Below are 12,708 nucleotides of genomic sequence, written 5' to 3' on the forward strand. Positions count from 1 at the left end.
CTATCATACACATTTTTAACAGAAGCAAAATAATATAATATGTATATTGTATTAATAATCCTACAAGTACAATTTTTAATCATAACAATAATATTAAATACCTAGTTCTATAATAAAATAAATATTTACAACTCATAAAGCAAAAAATAGACAGACAATGATTGATCTGTAATACATTACTTTAAAATATTTTTTTTCTAATGCTTTATTATTTTAATATTTACAAGTCTGTAGTGAACGATTGTTAATAAATGCAAGTATGATACATACACTTAATATCTTTCATACAACGCATCACCTACTGACAGTTACCTCATTCCCATATCTCATACACGCAGCAAGTTTTCTATTCATGAAAATAGATACCTATAGACCATCATATAGTTCTATTGCACCATAACATATCTTAGTCATGGGTTCTTCGAATTAAATTTTGTTTGTTCACTCTTAAGATTTTGTGCTTTACGATAATATAAAAAGCTATACTTTGTTAAAAGAAAAACAGTGAGCAACCCAGTGAAACATGTTAAGATATTCTTTTCTAGTCACAAATCCTTGGAGCCACTTCGAGTGTGCATTTCCCTTTTCGGAGGTTCGTTCAGAGGCGAAGGATCGATAGTATCTTGCTTTTGGAAAACTGGAGATATCTGAAATTTCATGCTCGAACCTTTGAAGCGTTTCTGGAGAATTTTACCGCTGTCACCGATGTCTTTTGTGATTCTTGCACACAAATCTTCCTAAAATAATGTAACAAATAATTTTACATCATATTGATAAGTCTGGGTCCAATGTCTAATGAATGCATAGTAATATTTATTTAAATAAGTGTCAGCCGATTTTCGGACAAATAAAAAATGAAAAAAAATATATGTAACATAACTATAAACAGGTGGTACCTGAAACAAGAGTGACAGCTGTCATATAGTTACGCATTATAAACCGAATTCAAGTAAATATAGTTTTTAATGCTGTTACTTGTTTCCTACAAAGCAAAATTGTTTTAGAGTACCAATTATATACTATTATATCGTTACCTCAATACTACAACTAGATAAATTGATTTTCACTGTTTTTTTAGTTAAATATTGAATATAATTCTACATTTCCTTCTATACAAAATGATAAAACTAGGTAAGTCAGAAGTTAATGGGAACTGTATTAATTTTGTGTTTGAAAATATTAGATTACTTTAAAACCATAAATGCATTAAATAAATAAAATAATATACATAACTACAATATTTTTTCATACAATTGAACATTATTTAATTGTACCCAATTATACAAGCACGATTTACCATTTTTATTTTAAATAATAATTATAGCCTAGATTTATGATAATCAAGTAAAGTTTAAATATCATTTGCCAACAATGACCAAAACATGGTTATCTAGTTGTAGTATTGAGGTGACAATATTTATTTAGAGGTGTTCGGAGTTTTGTACAAATGCAGTCGGCTGTATTACAGTTAATCGTAATGATACACCCCTGTTACAGGCGGGCTTCTCCCGGTGTAAAATAATCATTTAGTAGCTCAAGTCGAAACGTAACCCTGACCTCTAGAAACGGCTTCATAAAACATCTAATCTGATTCCTTGCTCAACCACGTAAGTATTTTTTTTTTAATTTAAAAAGTAAAAATGATGATGGATGAAAGAGATAATTTTAAGACTAAATATAAGGATTCAAAAATAATAAATTTTGCCGCGCTTGTCGGCAACGTCCAAATTTCTGCGCGCCTGCGCCGAGGTGGTCCTCGTGATTCGTCAAATCCAAAATCATGCGATAAAATTTGGCCAATCACGAGAGTCCTTTTTGTAGAATGGCGTGGGTACGCGAAGTTGAGAAAAAGAAAAAAAATTAGTAAGCGTCCCCTTTCCGATAGGATAGGACCTGCGAAACTTATTGTTAAAACAAAATATGTAAACGTTTAAAGAAAATGTAAAATATAAGAAGACCACGTTACGAGCACGAAAGACCGTGTTTTATTTACACTCCAACCGTTTGAATTTCTTTTTTTGTGAATCCGGGGTTCGATGGACACCTGAGCTAGCCGCTGGAACCCCGAGGATCTCAGTAAGCTGTTGTATCCTGTTTAGATAAAACACTTAAAAAGATAAGAGAAGAAAATAGGTGAGTAAATTAAAAAGGCAAAATTGAAATTTATATAAAATTCTGGTAGATGTTCATAAGAATCATAAGTATCAAGTCGCACCTATCAAATTAATAATTCTTATTCAATCTAATAAAATTGTAACACTACTGTCTCCAATGCTCTACGAACATTGTTTTTGATTTCAATGTTATATGGATATTTCTTTTTGGTAAGACAGCTCACGGTGAACTATGCTATGGCGAAATATAACACATATGTACAATTTACATATTTTTGTCTAGCAGTTGTCCATTTACCGAGCGACATGTCCTGTCCATTTATATGTTGCGTCTATACATATCAAATACACACATGGGTTGGAAAAATATCCAATTTTATATCGGGGTCATTTCAGCTACCTAATCACTTTGTGTTAATAATAAAAATTGATACTAAATGCTATACCATTTTAGGAGCGTCGTCTTCACTACCGCTTATAACCACTCTGATCTCATAGCGTTTGGCTAGCCATTTATTAATGTTGTTCACCCGTGTTTGTAGATCACTCTGACCGATCTTCGAGGAAATCGGCAGAAGCTTTTCTCCTTTGATGGTCGTTGGGTTATTTTTGGATTCTCTTTTTTCTTCCCTTCTTTTGAGATCTTCAATGAAATATTCTGAGCCAGTCATTAACCTGAGTGCATAAAAAGAATCATAGATTAACACATTTGCGGACACAACGTCTATAAACGTCATATTCTGTGATATGATGGAACGTCCATCGATGTCCTGTACTGTAGAACGGAATATAACACGACGTTTATAGAAGTCGTATTTTGGATTAAAACAATATGTTCCCTGTCTACTTGTATCACAGTGCAAACATATTTCCATTAGATAGTGTCGTATCTTTATGTAAAAAGCCGTGTTGAAAGAGATGCAAGTTAATCACTCATTTGTTTCTTCTAACAACGGTACAACGGCTATACACGTCGCGACACTATGCATTTCTCATTAGTAACATCCAATGTGTCATACTGTGAGCACAGTCCAACAATAGCTTATAGAGCATGGGTTCCCAACCTATGAGTTGCGACGGGTTTTCTGTGGGGTCGCCAACTTATACAGTCAACCAAAAAAGATATTCACTATAACGCAATTTTTATTTTTAATGGTGTCTTGAAGTTTAAATAATTTCATACATTTTTTTTAAATTAAAATAAGTGTAATCTAGGTACACTATTCTGTCACAGTTGGTTGAAATATGTGTTGGGGGTTTGGGAGTAATGGTGAAATGCCTGTATTTTTCACCGGTATACCCTTGCCAGTAAGACTCTTCCAACTCCTCTGCAAGAGGTACATACCTACTTGATTTGCTGATAAAAATCGTAAATTACATCAAATCTGGAGCTCTTAACACCCGTCTGTTTAAAGAACTGTGCAAAGACATGGATTCTGATCACGAGGTTCTTCTTTACTACACTGCAGTACGCTGGTTGTCGAACGAAAATGTTGTGAATCGTGTTTTTGAATTGAAAAATGAAATCAAGTTGTTCCTGGAAGTGCAAGGGAAACATGACCTTTTGGTATACTTTAACGACTAAGCTTTGTTGAAAAGAGTAGCATATCTAGCAGATATATTGGAACAGCAAAATAGGCTTAACCTGAAACTTCAGGGAAAGGAAACGAATATTATCGCATTTCACGATAATCTCGGGGCATTTTTATCCAAGCTGCAAAACTGGCGAAGAAAAATAAATCTTGGAAACATTGCCATGTTTGAGAAACTTTGCAGTGTGGTAGATGAATCTGAAATAAATGAAAATTTGAAGGAGGAGATTACTGGGCATCTCGAATCCCTTGAAAACGAACTTCAGCGTTACTTCCCTGAGCTGAAAGAAGAAGAAACTACATCGACACAAAATCCATTCTCTGCTTCCCTTGATGTCGCTAGCATTCCCGATGAATTACAAGATGAATTCTAGGATTTGCGGAATGAGTCCTCGGCACGTAACTTGTTTAATGAAAAATTGCTCACACAATTCTAGTGTGGTATGTATCATTCATACCCAATTGTGGCAATGCTTGCCTTTCGAGTTTTAGTTCCATTTGTGTCCTGCGAGAGTGGATTTTCAACTGTTCTTCGTTTAAAAACAAAAGAAAGAAATATATTAAATGTTGAGAATGACATGATGTTGGCGTTAACAAAAACTCACCCACGAATTTTGAGGCTGGTTAATAACATGCAATTTCAACCATCGCGTTAAATTAATTATTAAACATAATTTAAAATAAAAATATACCAAAAAAACTATTTTCGTTGTTTTTTTTAATTACCTTATTGAAAATGCCTTTTTCAATTGCATTGGGGTCGTGGTTCACATGGCTTTTATAAAAAGGGGTCGCCACCCGAAAAAGGTTGGGAACCTGTGTTATAGAGATATAGAATTACAAATTAAATATCTATTTTCCGTAGTGTCAAATTATAGCAAACTCAGTAAGTAGCTGACCGGAATAATAAATTCTGCATATCCGTTTATCACTTAGTCAGTCATCCATTGACGCAAACACCAGATAATAGCTGACTTGATTATTTCAATAAAAAGAATATTATTTTGACTGTATAGATAGCGAACAATAATTCATCGAAATGTCTCTCGAATATACGTTTCCGGTCTGTTAGCATCTCAATCTCCGTATCGTCCCGCACAACATCTCATTGTACCGAGATGCGGACCTCGGATCCGTATCATACGTTTAGAATTTTAATATAACTACTGTAACATACATTGTACCGACCATTACGCCGCAAATAAAACTCGCTCCTGCATCCATCTTCGACTCCTACATCATCATTCTCAACACCATGACCTACGACACATCGACGACTCCCACAGTGGTAACTCACATTAGACCCCACAAGCTGTTTGGCAAACAATCGTTATCAAAGGAAATGTTTTATTTTATAATAAAGAAGCTGAGAAGTAGATTATTATTATTTATTTGAGTAGAAATATTTCATGATTAGTTACCCACTGTATAGTTACCTACATAAAATTTAGTTTATTTTACAAATAGGTATATTGAACATTATTTTTTTCCTGAATGCTTTGCGTATGTACCTATGCAGCGCCATCTTTAGATTAATAAAGCCTGAGCATAACTTTTTGCACAAGCAACGAGTGGTCCACTGTTCAGCTGTCAAAATCAGATCCCAGACACATTGGTTCGCCTTTTCTCGTTTTAAATTGAAAAATAAAAAATTCTCAAATCAAAATATATATTAACTATCAGTGTTATTTATAAATAATATACATTCCTGTTATTCATCAACTGTGATGTGGCGGTAATATCGATTTCCAGAAAATATGTAGCATTGATCTATGCATTACATTTGTAGGTGTGTTAATGCTAGTGTATTATTTATCATGTAATTTATCTATTAAAATCAAACCATTCCCTGTGTGAATACGACAGACCCGTCAGTATGAGCACTCTATAGAACAATGACAGGTCATCTATAGACAACAACTGGAGGGGCGGAAAAAGTAGGACCAGTCGTTGTGAATGTATCGGCTTTCTACTTGAGTCGGCAATTACCTATGTAATCTGATTTTTCATGTAAAATTAGTTTAGAATATTACTTATCGATGCACAATTATTATACGGTCTTGTGTAGCTAAAGTATTGATATATTAGTACTTAGATTCTATATTGAATTTATGTTGTGCATAATATGTGTGAATATTCGACGTTCTATGTCTTGTAGATTGTCACAACGCAGTGTTCAAATGATAGATAATATGACACAACGTGTATATTGACGTCGAAGAAAAAATCTTTTTCTAAATAGATTTCCCTCATTTTTAAATATATAAATTGAAAAGTTAAAAATATGTATGTAAAACATTCTTAATGCAATAATTTCAATATGAGTCATATCAGTAGCATGTAGTAACTGACAAGTGTAATATTAATATGAAAAATCATACAAAAGTACATTTGAAGTCGTATGTAGAACGGGTAATTTTCACAATCAAAAATAAATGTCGAAGACTACAAGTAGGTAGGTATAATACTAACTTATAGACAGGTCGCTGCGTTTTAGTATCGATATCCATGATTTTTACAAGTTTCAGATCCTTCCTTTTCGATATTTTTTGCGCTTCTGTTAAACTTACAACGGAGATATTTTTATCAGCTGATATTAGTGTTATTACTAAGTCACCGATGGACTTTTTTCTGGGCATTTTATCGTTATCCCGTCCATCAGTATTTTGAGGTTTTGAAGAAGAAAAGGCGTAATGGTTACAAAGAATTTTCATAAACTGACTTCTTCCAATTGTTTTCAGCATGATAAGTTATCGAATGACACAACGGTATAATAATAATATTATGTATTTGATTTGAGGTCCTGTCACTTATTTGTTAGGTTATGTTTTGTATTGTATTGCTTTTAAAGGTGTTCTCTTTACAAAATAATCAAACAAAATTCATTAAAGAGGTTTATTTTTATTGTATTTAATCCCTTTGATTATTAATATGAATGAGTGTTAAATGGAACTACCTAGGTACCTAGGCAGCGAACGTAATAATTTTATTATTATTCTATGACATTTTCATAATTATAAGTTCATTTATCGATTTAATTTGTTGCTAAGAATTTAGTGTGATTACACCAGCTGTTCTATTAATATGTATATTCTGAAGCTCAAATTCAATAACCTACATCGGCAGTTCTCACAGTCTATGCTCACGCCGATCTTCAAGTACGCTGAGTATCCCCCGATCATGTCCCTAGAGTCGTAACCAAATTACGATAATTTAAAGATAATAATTCCTATTTTTACTCAACCAACAATTTGCGACAGTGAGTTCGACATTTTATCGAATAAGTACACACAGTAATCGTCAGCCTAATAATTTGTCACTGACATTAATTTTATTAATTGAATCATTAATGAAAAATTGAAATCACCTAGGTAGGTACCCATTATATTTTGGCCACAATTCTGGCGACGATCCAAAGTGACTTTATTTTCATGATCGAGGGCAATCAGCGCGAACGATCAGCGTGAAAATCTAGCAGTATAAATAACTTACTAATAAAAGTTGAAAACATTGAATTATAAAATTGAAACGACTAAGGTTAATTGAATTTTAAGCAAACTAGGTAGGTATTCTATTTTATTCGCCGAGTCATTGAAATTCATTTTATAAATTGTGAACCAAGGTCCAAGTATAATGCTATAGGATACTTGCCTCACGACCATAGATAACATTCTTGTAATTGTATATAAATACATGGATTTCTCTATTTCTCGTTCATTCCGTTTCCGGATTTCGAGTTTATCCAACACGTTCTACGTAAGTACCTAGTGAAGTGATTTATTATATTTTGTCTTAAGTCAATTGTTTGGTTTCTAATTTTTGTTTTCAACATTAGGTTATTAGCTAACGGAAGTTTCTACGTTTGTATTCCTTCAGAACGAACTCCCTGCGAAATCGTCCTATTGCGGAAGGATTTCTGATCGCCATGTTGAAACACGTGTCCATATTGTGTCGATTTCTAGTGATGATAACGTCTTATAACATTCGCGGTTTCCACCGGAGAATTAATTCATTGACGGCTGTTTGCGTCTGATTGTTATTTTGCCATCAATTCCGATTTCCTATTATCGAATGTGTTTGACTGACGATGTTTTGTCATCTGCAGAATGGCGGACGCAGCTCCTGCCGCTGGACGAGGCGGATTCCGCGGAGGCTTCGGTGCTCGTGGCGGCGATAGAGGTCGAGGTGGCCCTCGTGGCAGAGGACGCGGTAGAGGCCGCGGGCGTGGACGCGGTAAGGAAGACCAGAAGGAATGGGTGCCTGTCACCAAGCTTGGCCGCCTCGTGCGCGACGGCCAGATCAAGAAACTAGAAGAGATCTATCTTTTCTCTCTGCCAATCAAAGAGTCTGAGATCATCGACACCTTCATCGGCGGAACCGAGTTAAAGGATGAGGTTCTGAAAATCATGCCTGTGCAGAAGCAGACCCGCGCCGGTCAGCGCACTCGTTTTAAGGCCTTCGTCGCCATCGGAGACAGCAAGGGGCACATCGGTCTCGGTGTCAAGTGCAGCAAGGAAGTCGCCACCGCCATCCGAGGTGCTATAATCCTGGCCAAGCTCTCAGTCGTTCCTGTTCGCAGAGGATACTGGGGAAACAAGATAGGAAAACCTCACACCGTACCCTGCAAGGTAAGATTTCATGTGCCCTACCTATTAATGAATATTATTAGCTAAATTGTGGTATTGGAGATTATCACGTTCTAATGAACCTATAACTTTTCAATTATCCCTCTGGGTTTGTCAGGATTTTTTTTTTAAATGTATAGGTACCTACCTCATTTTAATTTAAAATCTTGTAAGATTGTACCATTTAATGTTAACACGCCAATACCATAACATTACCATAGGTTTAATTTAATGATGATAAAAAATTTATATTCATTCGTGGTTTCCACTGTAGGGCCAAGGCTCGATGTCAGCTTTATGCGTCTGATCAATTAAAACAAAACAAAAAAATGCAACATGCTTAGGATCCGTTTCTAAATTATTTAATTTTCTCAAGGTTACTGGCAAGTGCGGTTCCGTGTCGGTACGTCTCATCCCAGCTCCCCGTGGTACTGGAATCGTTTCCGGTCCCGTACCCAAGAAGCTTCTTCAGATGTCTGGTATTGAAGATTGCTACACATCTGCCCGGGGTTCCACCGCCACCCTTGGTAACTTCGCCAAGGCCACGTATGCAGCCATCGCTAAGACCTACGCCTTCCTCACCCCCGATCTGTGGAAGGACATTCCTCTTGGCAAGACTCCTTATCAAGAATTCGCCGAGTACCTCGCTAAGCCCATGAAGCCAAGCCTCCGTTTCGTTGAGAACGCATAAGTCATCAACCATATTTTGTATCACAGATTGTTGACTTCTCAATAAAAATGCACCTGAGATCCTAGCTACTGTGTTTCATTTTTTATTGTAACTATTAACTTGACAGGTGGGGCTACACAAGATTCATTCTCCCGTAAAGATGAGTAACACGTGAATTTAAAAAGAAAACTTTTAATACACTGCAAGATAGATACAGAATGAGTATATTCATTTGGCTCTTGCAATTTGGTGTGGATGTAGCCTAAATCACTTGAATCAAGTCAATTAAGTTGAATGGTGGAGGTAGGTTGTGAAAATCTGACTGAAAAACTGCCCACTAAACTCAATACAGGGGGCCCTCGTTATCCAGGGGTATTTGGGACTGAAAAAACACCTTTCGAAGTGAATCTTGAGATGGGGACCAAGATATTTAGTGAATGGGTTTAATTAGGACACATTTAGGAGAGAAGACATAAATAGCATAGTGGTACTGTGAAAGAGAGTTACACAAAAAATTTTGCCAATAAAATTGCATATTCAGAACAATGATGTGCTTAATTTTATTACTTAGTAAACAATAGCTGGAATTGATTGAAAATGAGAAACGGCTTAAAAGCAAATTTATTAATGTTTCATTTTCCAACGAACTTATACTAAAAGTAACATCTGTTCAGTAAGTAGAGTCTCGAGTTCGATAACGGGGCCTAAAAATCAACATGTTTTTGGACCTCTTGTAGATGAGCAACATCGTCAGTGGGACAGCCATAAAACCTAGGAACTGTATGGAAGTTTGTACGTATGCAGTTCACCGTGAAATGTATTCATTCATTCCGATAATATAGGGGGGTTTTTTTACAAACTGGATAATTTGTCTGATTTTTTTTTGTATTGTGTTGACTTGATATGTAGGTAATGGAGTTTTTACCTACTTTATTGTATAGATTTGTTATATAAGCAGAGTTAAGGTGAAGCCCAGGGAACTCAGAAATAATGGGAACTGAAATACATAACGGGTAAGGCGATAGCAGGTAACCGACTCTAGTTAGGAAGAATCCGGGTTAAACTTACACACGTGTCAATAATATGTTTTAGGTCGAATACTGAAAATTGCTCTCGGTTTATGCATTTATGCTCATTTAATGTTGGTGTATTACACACACCATTGCACGTGCATAGTGCGTGCTTTCGTAGGACACTCACATTCAAAATCCTGCTTCACCACGCGGCGTATTGAATATGGCCTATCGGTATTCTATTTATTATCTGTTCTGTGGTGAAGCCTTTACTGAGCCGTTTTTAAAGAGGCACCTAGCGGGAAAATACGAAGCTTGCAATTTGAGATTTTTTTTGATAATTTACAATTTCAACTGTAATTATTAATAAATATGTATCTGAAAACATTAAAAAGAAAAATATTTTTTATTTAAGATAAACTTACAATTATTGTAAAAAATGTAATAAAATGTGAATTTGTTCAATCGGACCGCTTCCTATTATTACATATATTTTATGGTCATATTTATTATTAATAAAATTTAGTTTATTAAGTTTTCTAAGCATCAGAGATTTTTGACTAATTCATAGTTTTAATATTTTTTATATCTATTTTAAAAGACATAGATTTTTATAAAAAATATAAAGGTGTATAACTTGAAATCTTTTTATTTATATCAAATCAAGTTTCAATATTGGGACCATACATAAATAAAATGTGGGTGCGGTCCGATTGAACAAATTCACATTTTTTACAATTGTAAGTTTATCTTTGACTTAAAATAAAAAATATTTTTCTTTTTAATGTTTTCAGATACATACTTATTAATAATTACAGTTGAAATTGTAAATTATCAAAAAAAATCTCAAATTGCAAGCTTCGTATTTTTCCGCTAGGTGCCTCTTTAAAAAAGGCTCAGTAAAGACTTCACCTTAATAGTATTCCTGGTCAGTGTTTATTTGCATTTTGGCGAGTGTACACAGTGACTGAAGATGCCGAAAGGCGAAACCCGGGTCACAAAAAACGACTCGAATGGAATCATACAAAACTTAAGTCGATTAGAATTTTAATTCAAATTCCATCAAGTACAATAGTATTAATATATAATACGAAATATCAAATTTAATATCTGATAACAATAATAATAGCATTATTATCAGATATATTTGAAACAAATTAATGTCAAATTAATATTCATATTCAATCTAATAAAATTAGAACATTATTGTCTGCAATGCTCTAAATATGGTCATCTCTTTCCGATACGAAAGCTCGCAGTGAACTGTGCTATGGTGAAATGTAATACGTACAGTTTACATATAACAGTGTAGCAAGGGGTACTGGAATCTGGATGAAAACACACTTGAGGTATAGCATGAAAAAAAAACGCCTGTGTCCTACCAATAGTGTATTCTAAACTATCGTGATAACTGTTAACCTACATCAGAGGTCGGCAAACCGCGGCTCGCGAGCCACATGCGGCTCTTTGGGTATTGGCGTGCGGCTCTTTGCCAAATTCCCAATTCACATTTTTTACAAAAAAAAAGTTATGATTGTTTATTATGTTTTAAACCCGCCCATTGCAAAAGTCGACAAAAAAGCAAAGAGTGTAGCTCCAAATTTGTAGGTCTTGCCACCAAAATTGAGGATTTGGAGAGAAAAATGCAATTTAATTTCACAACACAGCGGAGCGCTCTAAAAGATCTACATAATAAGGTAGATCCTACGATGAACAATATAAATAGTATTTAGAGAAGCCAAATAACCGATGAGAATTTGGAGTCACGCCTAAAATTGAAAACTACAAGTTACAAACCAAACATACAGACACTCTCCAAATAAATGCAAAGAAGGTCATTGTTCACATTAGTTTTAAGGAATGCGTGAAAATTGTATGTAACTCATTTTCTGTAAAAATTATATTTAAAATGTCAACAATAAAAAAACTTATATTTGCTTTAGTTTTATTCGCAAAATCTTCTTCACTTGATAAATAAACAATAAATCATATTTATAAAAATATATATATGGCTCTCGAAATTTTTTTTAACCGTTGTGATACTCAGATTTGGCTCTTTTGGTCCAAGAGTTTGCCGACCCCTGACCTACATCATGTCCCCCATATCCTGAAACGGGCCACCAGGCCAGGATCTTTGGCGAGCACCCCTACCTATCGCTAAGATTAAAGATAGTGACGCTCTAAAGTAGTGTTATTCAAATGGGTAAAATTGGGTATTCAGTGTATTTTTAGCTACTTAAATTACGGAGTTGTCGAGTAGGTATTTACTCACAATAATCAAAAATTGCATCACACAATTATTACATTTCTTAAATGTTAAGGGGTAGAGGCATGCCAGCAAAGTTTTTTTTGATAATTTACAATTTCAACTGTAAACTACCAGCAAATTTTTACTAGGTGGACACTTGTATGCCAGCTATTTTCAGAATAAAATAAATCCGAAATAGGAACAGAATGTTAAATATTTGTGAAAACTTACCAACACAACATGTTTATCGAGTTTATAGATTGCTATTTGATATTAGGCACGCGTATTATTGAATCAAAAATGTTGTGAAGGGTTGATATCGTAAACTTCAACACAGATTGGGTAGAGTTGAGTTGATTACAAATAAAAATAGGGGTGCTAACCCTAAGAATAGTCAGTACATGACAGCGCCTGTAATAGAAGAGAAACAATCGAAAATACCCAGG

General features: G+C 34.7%; 2 protein-coding genes across 2 annotated transcripts; one reads left to right on the top strand and one right to left on the bottom strand.

Annotated features, from left to right (window-relative positions):
- Nucleotides 1-360: 360 nt before the first annotated feature.
- Nucleotides 361-6,559, bottom strand: mIF3 (mitochondrial translation initiation factor 3). The gene is made up of 3 exons (XM_085958574.1): nucleotides 6,179-6,559; nucleotides 2,561-2,789; nucleotides 361-737 (listed from the first exon to the last, which is right to left on the bottom strand). Exons 1-3 carry the CDS (start codon nucleotides 6,448-6,450, stop codon nucleotides 546-548), a joined length of 693 nt encoding a protein of 230 aa, XP_085814700.1. The 5' UTR covers nucleotides 6,451-6,559; the 3' UTR covers nucleotides 361-545.
- An 862-nt stretch (nucleotides 6,560-7,421) lies between these two features.
- RpS2 (ribosomal protein S2) lies at nucleotides 7,422-9,086 on the top strand. The gene is made up of 3 exons (XM_085959146.1): nucleotides 7,422-7,462; nucleotides 7,812-8,334; nucleotides 8,708-9,086. The coding sequence occupies exons 2-3, from the start codon at nucleotides 7,813-7,815 to the stop codon at nucleotides 9,020-9,022; spliced, it is 837 nt and encodes a 278-aa protein (XP_085815272.1). The 5' UTR covers nucleotides 7,422-7,462; nucleotide 7,812; the 3' UTR covers nucleotides 9,023-9,086.
- The last annotated feature ends 3,622 nt before the right edge of the window (nucleotides 9,087-12,708 follow it).

Source organism: Rhyacophila brunnea, unplaced genomic scaffold, assembly GCF_057557595.1.
Source record: "Rhyacophila brunnea isolate RB1 unplaced genomic scaffold, BYU_Rbru_1.0 scaffold_8, whole genome shotgun sequence".
Classification (NCBI taxonomy): Eukaryota; Metazoa; Arthropoda; class Insecta; order Trichoptera; family Rhyacophilidae; genus Rhyacophila; species Rhyacophila brunnea.

What these genes read in the sequence shown, in the direction of transcription:
- RpS2 (XM_085959146.1), top strand. Translation starts at nt 7,813, where the DNA reads ATGGCGGACGCAGCTCCTGCCGCTGGACGAGGCGGATTCCGCGGAGGC. An exon ending in CTCACACCGTACCCTGCAAG is followed by an intron (nt 8,335 to 8,707) that starts GTAAGATTTCAT and finishes AATTTTCTCAAG; the next exon opens with GTTACTGGCAAGTGCGGTTC.
- mIF3 (XM_085958574.1), bottom strand. Translation starts at nt 6,450, where the DNA reads ATGCTGAAAACAATTGGAAGAAGTCAGTTTATGAAAATTCTTTGTAAC. An exon ending in ACGCAGCGACCTGTCTATAA is followed by an intron (nt 2,790 to 6,178) that starts GTTAGTATTATA and finishes TTATGCACTCAG; the next exon opens with GTTAATGACTGGCTCAGAAT. An exon ending in AAGACGACGCTCCTAAAATG is followed by an intron (nt 738 to 2,560) that starts GTATAGCATTTA and finishes ACATTATTTTAG; the next exon opens with GAAGATTTGTGTGCAAGAAT.